The sequence below is a fragment of the Canis lupus genome, chromosome 5, assembly GCF_011100685.1.
Source record: "Canis lupus familiaris isolate Mischka breed German Shepherd chromosome 5, alternate assembly UU_Cfam_GSD_1.0, whole genome shotgun sequence".
NCBI lineage: Eukaryota > Metazoa > Chordata > Mammalia > Carnivora > Canidae > Canis > Canis lupus.
In genome coordinates this window covers 24787926-24800782 of record NC_049226.1, presented here as the reverse complement: position 1 = coordinate 24800782, position 12857 = coordinate 24787926, and the positions used below count along the sequence as shown (strand labels likewise).

The window sequence follows — 12857 nt, the reverse complement described above, 5'->3', positions numbered from 1 at the left end:
GATCACAACCAATACCAAGGAAATACAAATGATTTAAAAAACATATCATTAGCACCTATACACCACTAAATTATGCAATGTAGAAGAAATGGACACATTTCTGGAAAACCACAAACTACCAAAACTGAAACAGGAAGAAATAGAAAACCTGAACAGGCCAATAACCAGGGAGGAAATTGAAGCAGTCATCAAAAGCCTCCCAAGACACTTCCCTCTTAGCACTACTTTTGCTGTATCCCAAAGATTTTGAACACTTGTATCTTCATTTTCACTAGTTGCCAGGAATCTTTTTAATTCTTCTCTAATTTCCTGATTAACCCTTTCATCTTTTAGCAGGATGCTCTCTAACCTCCAGGTGTTTGAGTTTCTTCCAAATTTCTTCTTGTGATTGAGTTCAAGTTTCAAAGCAATTATGGTCTGAAAATATGCAGGGGACAATCCCAATCTTTTGGTATTAGTTGAGACCTGATTTGTGACCCAGCATGTGGTCTATTCTGGAGAAAGTTCCATGTGTACTTGAGAAGAATGTGTATTCAGTTGCATTCGGATGCAAAGTTCTGTAAATATCTGTGAATTCCATCTGGTCCAGTGTACTATTTAAAGCTCTTGTTTCTTTGGAGATGTTGTGCTTAGAAAATCTGTCATTTGCAGAAAGTGCTGTGTTGAAGCCTCCTATTAGTGTATTTAAGTATGTCTTTACTTTGGTTATTAATTGATATACTTGGTAGCTCCCACATTAGGGAGCATAAATATTCATGATTGTTAGGTCCTCTCATTGGATAGATCCTTTAGGTATGATATAGTGTCCCTCTTCATCTCTTCTACAGTCTTTGGGATAAACTTTAATTTATCTAATATGAGGATTGCTACCCCAGCTTTCTTTTGAGGACCATTTGAATGGTAAATGGTTCTCTGACCTTTTATTTTCAGGCTGGCGGTGTCCTTAGACCTAAAATGACTCTCTTGTAGACAGGAAATAGATGGGTCTTGCTTTTTTATCCAGTCCAAAACTCTGCATCTTTTGATGGGATCATTTACCCCATTCACATTCAGAATTACTATTGAAAGATATGAATTTAGTGTCATCGTAATACCTATTCAGTCCCTGTTTTTGTGGACTATTTCTTTGGCTTCCTCTTTCTTTTAGAGGGGCCCCCTTAATATTTCTTGCAGAGCTGATTTGGTGGTCACATATTCTTTCAGTTTCTGCCTATCTTGGAAGCTCTTTATCTCTCCTTCTATTCTAAATGAGAGCCTTGCTGGATAAAGTATTCTTGGCTGCATGTTCTTCTCATTTAGGACCCTGAATATATCCTGCCAGCCCTTTCTGGCCTGCCAGGTCTCTGTGGAGAGGTCTGCTGTTAATCTCCCCATATAAGTTAGGCATCTCTTGTCTGCTTTAAGGATTTTCTCTTTATCTTTGGAATTTTCAAGTTTTACTCTTAAATGTCGAGGTGTTGAATGGTTTTTATTTATTGGGGAGTGGGGAACCTCTCTATCTCCTGGATCTGAATGCCTGTTTCTTTCCCCAAATTAAGGAAGTTCTCAGCTATGATTTGTTCAAATACACTTTCTGGTCTTCTGTCCCTTTCTGCACCCTCTGGAACCCCATATTTACAGATTTTTTTCTTCTGAGGCTGTCATTTATTTCCCTCATCCTTTCTCATGGTCTTTTAATTGTTTTTCTCTTTTTTCCTCAGCTTCCTTCCTTGCCATCAACTTGTCTTCTATATCACTCACTCTGTCTTCTACCTTATTAACCCTCATCGTTAGGACCTCCAGTTTGGATTACATTTCATTTAATTGATTTTTAATTTTGGCCTGATTAGATCTAAATTCTGCAGTCATGAAGTCTCTTGAATCCTTATGGTTTTTTCCAGAGTCACCAGTAGCTTTATAATTGTGCTTCTGAATTGGCTTTCTGACATCAAATTGTAATCCAAATTCTGTAACTCTATGGCAGAGAGTACTGTTTCTGATTCTTTTGTGGTGAGTTCTTCTTTCTAGTCATTTTGTTCAGTGCAGAATGGCTGTATGAGCAGACTGCATCAAGAATATCAACTACGACCTAAGTAAATTTCATGCTAGATGATTCTAATGAGAGCAGAGACCAGAAATTGAAAACAAAGATCAGAACGAAATAAAACAAAAGGACTACTAAAATGAAAAACAAATTTTAAAACAAAGTAGTAAAAAAAAGGGCAGGAATCTTAAAGAGGAAGAGGGGAAAAAAGATAAGAAACAAAAAAAAGATTAAAAAGGACAAGAAAAAAGGGGGGGTACTGGGAGATGGTGGTGGTGATGAAGTTGTAGTGGAGGGAGAATGTAGTCTACCTGAGGGGTTCTAGAGTGTGATCCTCTTGTTTCTGAGTATATTAAGTTCTGTATGCTCAGTCCCAAATTTATATAAACCAGAAATAGTTGTAGAGAGCCCAACATTGACCACCAAAACATGAATGAGATAAAAAAGGGGGGCATAATGGGAATGAGGAATCTCACAGACTGAACCAGCACGGTATACCACTTGGTTCTGGGTGCATGCTGGTCATGTTTTAGAAGGTATTAACTTCCACCATTGTAGAACAAAACGAGGCAGAGAAAAAAAAACACAAAACAGAAAAACATATCTTGTATATCTCCCAAAATTAAGTTGAGCATGTTGAAGGGAATCTAGAAGTGGAAAATATACCTAGGACCTGCCTGTAATTATAGAAATAAGAAAGTCAAAAAGGAAGAATCTTAAAAATGAAGAGGTGGTAAAGTATTGTAGTTAAGGTGGGAAAAAGAGGGGGAAAAATTGGATATTTACAGTCTGATATAAAAACAAGTTGTACTGGAAAAAGGAAAAAAAAACAAAAGGAGGGGTAACCTCTAGTTCTATATACTGTACATCCCTCGACTTCCCCTGGGGCTTTCCAGTGCTGCTCAGCCAAGAACTTGCTCCTCCCCCATCCTTCCAGCGGGTCTTCAGGGGGAGGGGCCTGCTGTGCTGATTCTCAGGTGTGTTCACCTGGGGGAGCTGCCCCGCCGCCTTCCGGGTGCCAGACTCAGTGGGAGCTGTTGACCCAGTGAGGTCTCTGTCCCCTGGCGGCCCGCTCCTCCCAGGCACAGGATGACACAAGGAGGAACAACACCCTGGCAGCGGCCAGGTCTCTAGCTCTGGAGTCAGCTCCCGCAGTAACTACCGCAGCTCCCAGTCCTCACTGGCCTAGATGTTGGGGTGGGGTGGGGGGGAAGGAGCAGTGACCTGCGCAGCTTGGAGGCGCCCGGCGGCAGGAGCGTCCTCACTGTCCTGGGCCCTCCCCGCCTCTGCCTGTCCCGGGGAGAGCACAGGATGCTGGGCTGTGTCCGCTCAGATCCCTGGGACCCCGGGCCTGCGCTGCTGGAATCGCGCTCCCGGGGCGGCGCAGCCCCCTCGGCCTGGAGCCACCGCCTGAGCTCCCGAGGCCCCGGAGCGCTCCAGCCCTTTCCCGAGCTCGGCCCGCAGTGTGTGGCCGCTCTCCCCCGGGCGCACCTCCTCTATGAGTGACTCGGGGCGACTGGAGGCCCCACTGCCCCTCCTGCGGTTCTGCCCCAGTTCCCTGCTAAGCGCCTTTCTGTCTGGGAAGAATCCGGTGCGGATTTTTTAAAGTTCCTGCTTCTCCCGGGCTGGGCTTACCAGCCCGGAGCCTTTCACACACACACACCTGCCCTACCCAGCTCCTCGCCCCCCCCCCCCCACTTGTTTCTTTTTTATTTTTCCCGCCTTCCTACCTTGTTAGAAACGAAAACCCTTCTGTCTGTGGCATTCCAGCTGTTTTCTCTTTAAATCTCAGGTCAAATTCTTAGGTTTTCAGGATGGTTAAAAGTTATCTAGGTAAGTTGGTGGGGCCAGGTGAGTTGAGGCACCTACTCCTCTGCCATCTTACAATGCCCATTAGTCATTTTTTATGCACCTCATTTTTCTCCCAGATCTGTGCCTTTATTTTAAATTTAAGATGTTTAATAATCACCTATTCTTTTATGAAATGTTGTAAATACCACATTATTACATAACATGAATGAATAAAAAGTAAATTTTGAGGACAAAGGTATTGTCCACTTGTCAGTGGAGAAAGGATGAGCTTTTGAATAGGTAGAGCTAAAAAAAAAAAAAAAAAGAATAGGTAGAGCTAAGGAGAAAGAAAATAAAATATCTCTTCTCAATCTCGGTTTTACAAATTGAATGTCAAAAACAAGGCTTTATAACTTCTAGGAGATAATCTTTCAGATATATAAGGAGGGATCCCTTAAAGACAAAGAAAAAAAAAAACATAAGCTATAGAACAAAAACCAGTAGATTTCACACATTAAAATTAAAAACTTCTGTAAGATAAGTCACCATAAACAAAGTGGAAGGACAAGCCAAGTCTGACACTCACATAAATGATAAATGATCCCTATCCAGGATATTATTCTCTATAGGGTTATCTGTCTTATTTGTTTGAAGATATTTTTAGATATGCTCGACCAAAAAGTATGGATAAGACACAAAAGACATCCAGGTTTTCTAGATGGCCAACAAAAGAAAAGACAAAAAAACAAAACAAAACAAAGCTCTGAATTGAATAAGAAAAAGTAAGAAAAGAGAGTCCATTTCATTAATAATCACGGACATGTGTATTAAAACTGCTGACTGTGGTTTGAAATTTCCTGAGAGAAAATTCAAGAGTTTGTTTTATGCTTCAGATTTATTGGGAAATATATAGATGTCAAATTAAATAACAAATGCTAATGTTTTATTTTGTTACTGTCTTTATGAAATACTTCTTGTAATGTATTTTAGAAGGTAGGTAAATATGTGTATTTTTAAGAAATTCTTTGCCCTTTTTCCCCAGGGTAGAATTTTGCTTTTTAGCACCGTATTTTGCATTCATCCAGAATTCAAATACCCATGAACATTCTCCAAGAAAAATGCACATCGTGTCTCCCCTCCTCCATTTTCTTCCTCTCTCTGCCCCTTGGCTGTCACAGCTCTTCCCCATGTCCCTTCATCCAGGCCACTTCTAACTTCTGAGTGGCCTCATCCTGCCCCCTCGTCTATCACCCTTCTTACTGCAAATACCCTTAGCTCCCTGGGGAATGGCAAAGTTAAGATTTTTCAAACCCACTTGATAAATTCCTAAATCTGTGTGGGTTTTACAACTATCTTATTATACCATCATCCTATCTGGAAAATTCTATTATGAAAAGCCATCCATTCTCTGGAAGAGCTGAAACAAGTGGGAATCTTCTGCTGTTGTGTATCTCTGAATGCAAAATGGCCTGAAACTGGATTAAAATGAATGCATCCAACAGGTATGGAGCTGTGGCTTTTTTTCCCTCTAACTACAGGTATTTTGCAGAAAGGGATTCTGCAGCGGCTCAGCAGGTCCTCTCTGACTCTCTTCATCCAAAATGCAGGTAATTGCTGAAAATAAAAGATGGATTAGACTTGTGTATTAGGTAGGAGGAAGTTCTCCTCCACAGAGGTGTCAGTGGGATTCTCAGGAACATCAACTCGCCAGAAGTGAAGCTTAAAGCTCTTTCAAATGAACCCTTTGGACAAATACTGATTAGGAGGGTTAAAACTTAGGTACTTACTACCTGAAGGGATTCAAGATGTAAAGTGTCACTGTTCAAGTGAGACAGGTATTTAAAGGGACTGAAAACATTGCAGGTGTTCAGAGGATTAAGGAGGTAGACATGGAAGGAGAAAGCAAAGTCTAAAAGAAAGATTTCAGAGACAAGGGAGCACGATGGAGCACATGCCCCACGATGGGGAAACAGAGAGGAGATGAGAGTCATGAAGTCAGGGGCCAACTGAGAAATCTGGATTGTTGAGGCTTTTTTATTTTCCTTGATAAAAATCTAGATCCTAAACTGTCTACATTTTCATTTACCTTCCTAATTTTTTTTCTTTAACTGATTACGTGAAGGGATATCACTAAAGAGGAAATAAGGTATTTTTTTGTTTGCTTTTGTGTTTTGTTGCTTTTATTTTAAAATAAGTATGGGTAAGAACTTTTACAGAAATATAAATTCATGAAAAAATTTTAAAAAACAAACACTAACTTTTTATCTAATATATTTCATTATATTTGGGTTGTGTGTTAGTGGAGGAAAACCAGATTAGATCAACCTAACAGAAAATTTCAAAGAGCCTTTCTACAGTCATGGCTGTACCTGATCAGAGAAACACATTGAGTACTTCACCTAATGTCTGAACACATCAGTACATGCCCTGACCTCATCTACTCCTCAGAGAGGGACATTTTATTTGGAAGTTTTGTTGCATAGAGCAATTCTGCTCTTCTATTAATATACTTGTAACTTCACTATTATAAGTAATAGTTATTATATATAAGGAGTACTGCCATTTTGCAGTCATGCTTTTGTATCACTTTTTTTCTCTTCAGCATGCCAAGTTTCTTATAGTGTTCATATTTAATAAATAAATCCAAAATTTTATACCATTCTCAAAATTCAGAAACAGATTGACTTTGTCCCTGCCACTTACTATCAGACTTGTTTGAGCTTCATTTGGCTAAGGCTCATTAAATTACACTGTACTTTCCAAAGTTTTATCTATGATCTTTTATAAGATTACACTTTCATTTTCTTTACCTTTTATTTACTTTGAGAAAAACAGTAAAATCACTCAGCTCTTTCTTGATATATCACATGGTTAAAATCAAGCTATTTTAATTTTTAACAATATTTTCTGAATTGCATATTTCTGTAATATAGAGATGTTGAACTCCCTCTAATTAAAATTGTCTGGGGAATCTATGTATAGACTCAGGTGTTCCTGGAAGAGTGTCAGCAAAAACACGTGAATCCTCCATGGTCGCGGGGAAGTGACAATAAGCTTAAAATATTTTTTTTGATGAATCATTATGAGGTGATAAATTTTATCTGTGAGCCATTCTCAAAGAAAGGCTTTATAGTTTTATCTCTTGTGTCAACCATCAGAGGACATATTTGAGAATCTGTATATAAATACTTTTACTTAAGAAGAGACTAGCAAGTGTGTGAGGGGCATAGAGATAAAGCTACCCTGCTTTCTTTGTCCCTCAAGCCACCATAAACTTGAGTAGACAGACTTCGAAATATTGATCACTTCATATTTATGGTAAATGTCAATAAACACAAAGCAGAATGTTTTTAAAATGATACCATCCTTCACCAATGTCTGAAATAAGTATATATTAACCACTTGTGACAGCAAGGATTGTCAGACCCTGAATATTTCGGGGGTTGAGCAGTAATGTATACTAAGGAAAGTTCTCTCCTGTCTGCTGTTACTGCCCTCGTAAACCTCCAATCTGTTCAGTCCTAAAGTACCTTGAGAGACATAAGTACATTCAAGTTTAAGAGGAGAATTTTGTCTGTTTGATTGTTGTTGTTGCTGTTGCTGTTGTGTATGTCTTAAAGAAATGATTTATTCTATTTGGATCAGGATATCCTGTAAGTAATCAAATGAGTGGAGGTCATTTGGCCCTTTCTTGTATTTCCAATGCAGACAGAGGTTTCATTTAACAAATGCAGAGACACTGTATATTTATAAACTTTTGTTAAGAGAAAATAGGTGCTTATAAATTTGTTTATATAGATTTTCTTAAATTTCACCCTTAATTCAGTTTAGTTCAGATGTGAGTCTTTTAAGTAAAAATCTCCCAATGCCTTTTTGGCTGGGTGGTTGGTTGGTTTGTAGGCAGCTACACTTTAAAAAGAGGTGCATATTTTAACATGAATGAAGAAGTCACTTTGATTAGAGCCAGTCATTTGCAGAGTAGAAAGTACATATCAATTAAAATATCAGTTTTGTACATTTTCCTGGTCTCGTGCTGTGTGTATTACATGGGTCTTTTAACCCTACTTAGATGGAAGCTAAATGTTCATAACTCTAATTTTAAAATGTTATTTAGTTCAAATGCTAACCACATTTTTTTTTACTGTAAAATGAGGATTACATTAGCCACAAAGAGAAGTGGAACGTGGTTCCTGTTTACAAAACACTGGCAGTATGGAGTAAGAGAGAATGGGAAGGACCTGCAAATCCACAAAGTAAAAGAACGCAAAGCAGTATTTTCAGGATGCTTCAATGATAGAGCCCTTTCTACAAAGTCTTATTGAGAAGCTCAAATTATAAAATGGATTAAAGTGGAACTCATATAGTTTAGCTGTCTTAGCCTAGACAGAGGAGATGCCATAGCACTTATTGGAACAGAATTTTTAAAACCTATATATCCTTCCTTCCTCTCTCTCTGTCTTCCTTTCACTAGTTCACTACTTTATTCATCAATAAACACTTATTTGGCATCTACTGTGAGCCATACATCACAAATAAGAGTGAATAGGATAGAGGCCATGAAATAAAACCAAAGGAAATGCAGTGGGGAATCATGAAGAGGACAAGGGCACTCCTGGGTAGAAGAGACATACCAGGCAAAGGTTCAAGGAAGAAGTACTGGTTGATAATCAATGATCCCATTAAAAAAGTACATTAGTGTTTCACCTTAAGGACTGTCTCCCACTGCAGCACTAAAGGGAATAGGGAATAAGTAGCAGGTCTTTAAATAATTCCATTTCTGAGCTCCACATAAATTTTACTGTGGATTTTTAGTTGGTAACATTTAAATTGATTAGTGTTTGAGAACTGAGTTACAGACATCTCTGCATGTAGTCAAAAGTTTGAATATAAACATTAAAAGAGTACAAGTACCAATTAGAGATTAAATCTTATTTCTTTATTCATTCAGCAAATTCAGCAAAGCAGAATGGGAGAAGAAAAGGATGGATAAAGCAATTGGGTGAGTGTGGGATTTCATATATAAAGGTTGTAAGAACCAGAACCAGAATAAAAATATCCTAAAACATGACAAAGATGAAGAATGTCCTGATGGAAATATATAATCCAGCTGAACTTTTAAAAGAAGCTGTTTATAAGTTTTTGGATTCATTTGTATGATTCTATGGTACTACTTCGCTTTTGACCACTGACAATATTTACAAAGATATAACTATATGGAAATGATTTTCAGAAATCATCATTTATCATTGTATTCCATAGGTAGGGTGGCTCAGTTGTGTTAAGCACTAGACTCTTGATCTCAGCTCAGGCTTTGTTTGTTTGTTTTTTAAGATTTTATTTATTTATTCATGAGAGACACAGAGTGAGAGGAGAGACACAGGCAGAGGGAGAAACAAACTCCTCTCAGGGAGCCCAATCTGGGACTTGATCCTTGGACCCCGGATCACACCTTGAGCTGAAGGCAGATGCTCAACCGCTGAGCCACCCAAGTGTCCCTCAGCTCAGGTGTTGATCTCAAGGTCATGAGTTCAGGTGCTGTACTGTGTTCCATGCTGGGTGTGGAACCTACTTTTTTTTTTTTTAAAAAAAGAATTTATCTAGTAGTTTTAAGAATTTTTATCAAGTATCAGGTTATTAAATTATAAATTTACTTTAGAGGTTTTATTTTAATGCCCTATTTCATTCAAAAATATTTCTGAATGGAGAACTCCTTTCTTTTATGTGCTAGATTTATATAACCCAGAGACTGAAAGAGCTCGATTCCATTTAACTTTTGATAGCCATATAGAAAAGGAAATAGGAAATATACCGAGTGTTAAGATAATTAAATTTTGCCTCATTTTAAAAGTAATATATGGCTAATTATGGAAAATATAGAAAATACAAGAAAGCAAGCAAAAAAGAAATCACCCCAATCTTATTCCTCTAACATAGAACAGTAATATTTGGTGGCACTTCATTCTTGCCCTCTTTTTGTGCACATTTGTGAACATATAATAAAACCTGGCTTGTTTCATATATAATGTTTCCTACTTAAATAGCCTTTAGGAATATGGTATTTATTGGCTATATTATATGAGATTACTATAATTTATTTCACCATTCATCTTTTTTTTAGAATATCTGCATAGTTTCCATGTCTTTGCCATTATAAATAATGCTATAATGAGTATCCTTGAGTATAAAGCTCTTCATTTCTGATATTTTTCTCTTGTATATTTGAAAACGGAATTACCAAATCAAAGCATATGGATTCTTAATTCTCTTGGTTACATTACTCGCATTTTCAAAGTTGCAAATTCAGGGTAGAGATTGGGTAGAAACAGAATGGCAACCTGCCTCTTTGATAATTTAGCAGTAATTTAAAAATTAGATTATTTTTAAATGCTTGTGTGACACATAGTTGGTTTTGTGGTTTGCACTTTGCAGGTACTCATTTGCAATCGTGGGCATCAATATAACTGATTTGGCATATAATCTACTGGTGAGTGGAGCTCTAAAAACTCACTTCTACAACATCGCCCCAGAAGCTCCAACACTGTCTCATTTCCAGCAAACATTTTGTAAGTGTCCTGTTGCTGAATTATCAATATAGTGTCTATGGAACATTCTACACAAGAAGCAAAGCTGAGAGATCTTTGCTATTTGGCTGCTTTGGGATCTTTGAACTTCCCCTTTGGTTTTGAGTTTGTTGTTTTCTCATTCAAAACTCTACAGTAATATTTTCAAGCATCATGGATTTTTCTCTTTCTCAGCTCTTGCATAATATCCACCATATCAACTTCTGGTCTGGGTATCTCTCTCCTTCTGATCCTGCACGGCATAGCACTTAAGAGTGCAGGTTCAGAAGACAGCCTGTGTTGACTCCCAAATCTATGTTTCCCAACCTCTCTAAGCCTTGGTTATGTCAGGTATAAAAGGAGTATTTCCTCGTAGAGTTGATAAGAAGATAAAGTGAGATAATGGATAAAGAGTTTTTATTAGATAGTTCCATAGTTAGTGCCTAATGAACATTAGAAAGAGGAAATCTTGGTTTAGTGAGTGAAACTGATGGTGGTGGAGCTGGCACTGGCACTGCTTTTCCTGCCACCACAAGTAGTGATTCAGAAGTTAGTATTAATGAACAGTATCCTTGGAGTTGCAGCTATACTGAGGTTTCAGAAGATAAAGACCAAGACTATATGACAGAGCCCAGAGGTGGTACTTTCCATTCTTAGAGACAGAATCCTAAAATCTGAATGTCATGGTGACCTTGCAGGCCACACAGACTGGTTTGGAGAAACATGGAAAGATATTCCAAGTCACTAAGCAAACTGGGCAATTTAAAGGAGAAATGTCATTTAAACCATTTAAACCATGCTGGCATAATTAATGCATGTATCATGTTCCCTTTTGAGACTTCACTAAAGTTAATGTAAAAGAATTTTTCCAAGAAAGCATAAAATCCTTATAATAACAGGAAAAATCAAGAATGAGGCAGGAAAACCTCATTTTGGAAGCTGGAAAACAGATGAAATGATAACTGATTCAGTAATCCTGAGAAAGCAAATACCAAATAGGTAGTGTGGAAAGGTAAGAAGCAATCTGATGTATTTCCACAGAACCTCCCAAAAGGTTCAGGAGTTGGCAGTATTTTGATGTGCTGAAAATAGGGGTGAAGGCAGGATCAAAAACAGCAAGATTGCTTGAAAGTATGTTAAGAAACTCTTAGAGGCCCAAATCCCCTTCCCTAGGACACAGCTTCTGTCCTTCCCTTGCCCCCCGCCCCAGGAGAGTGTGGTAGATTATTCTCCAAAGAGGAGAAAACAAAGGGTCTGTGGTCTGATGAGCAGCAGGTACAGCTGCTGGCAAACCATACTGAAAATGCTAATGAGGACTGAATCATGCAGGTGGCTCTTCCTTCCCCATTCCTCTAACTTTGGCAAGATTGATGGAACTTCTCTGGGTTATCAGAGCAGCCCAACAGAAAGGAGGTTACAAGATGCTGACCCCTGGGTCTCCTCAGTGAAACAACCCAGCTATTATCAATCTACAGTCATGCTCACATTCAAGAAGCCCTACCTATATGCTCAGGACTTCCAATAAGCTTTTAGTCTCTGGCTTTTTATTTTGTAAAATATATTCAGACAGCCAAGGATTATCAGCTGTCTTAGTGTTCAAAACATGTCCTCAGATTCTTTGACACTCCTCCCATTCACTAAGAGAGGGTTTATTTGTTCCTCTTACCCTTTGAATCTGGGCTGACCAGTTGTTTGGCCAGTAGAGTATAGCAAAATTGACACTATGTGACTTCCAAGACTATGTGAGACAAGGGTTTTACCTGGTTCTCAGAGACTGAGCTGAGAGGCATGAAGGCATGAGCCATCGTGTAACAGTTTTGATCTCTACATGTTGTGAGGAAGTCTAGGACAGATGGAGTGGCCATACCTAGGTGATCTCACAGACAGCTCCAGATGAGGTCCGAACTGGTAGCCAGTGTCCACCACAGACCTCCAAATGATTCATGCCACCAGCTATCAAGTCACCCCACCTTCAGGTCTTCCCAGTTGAGACTCCAGATGTGTGGAACCATCCCTCCCAGGCCCTTTCTGAATTCCTAATCCACTGAATTCATGAGTGTATTAAAAGCCACTAGATTTTGGAATAATTTCATAAGCAGCACTAGATAACAAGAATAGTGATGAAAGCCTCAAGCATGAAAGAGAGTCCAAAACAAGCAGAAATAAAACCACTAGAAGGAAACAGAAACTATGCAGGGGAGGAAAACTTCAAAAATATGTATCACTAGTATCCCCAAGGAATTAAGAAATTTTAATTTTGAAACAAGAACAAGAGGCTACAGAACACACACCCAGAAGACAAAAGAGTGCTCTTAGAAATTAAAAATCAGATAGTGTAAATGAAATCACCAAAAAGGATTTGAAGATAAAACTGGAAACACTCCCAGAAAGTAGAACAAAAAGTGTAAATGAAAAATAGAAAATAAAAGTCAAGATATTAAAGGACCATTTTAGAAGTCTTCTTATATATGAATAATGGAATT

General features: G+C 38.4%; 1 protein-coding gene across 10 annotated transcripts in view; it reads left to right on the top strand.

Moving 5' to 3' along the window:
• The window catches only part of ELMOD1 (ELMO domain containing 1), a 68125-nt gene that overhangs the window by 48555 nt on the left and 6713 nt on the right, over window positions 1–12857 (top strand). For 9 of the 10 annotated variants that reach the window (XM_038536305.1, XM_038536298.1, XM_038536304.1 and 6 more), the window contains 3 exons: window positions 5353–5421; window positions 8763–8813; window positions 10244–10377. In XM_038536305.1, coding sequence (XP_038392233.1) covers window positions 5353–5421; window positions 8763–8813; window positions 10244–10377 — 254 coding nt within the window. The remainder of the gene's footprint in view (window positions 1–5352; window positions 5422–8762; window positions 8814–10243; window positions 10378–12857) is intronic. The other variant, XM_038536307.1, reaches the window with a different exon arrangement.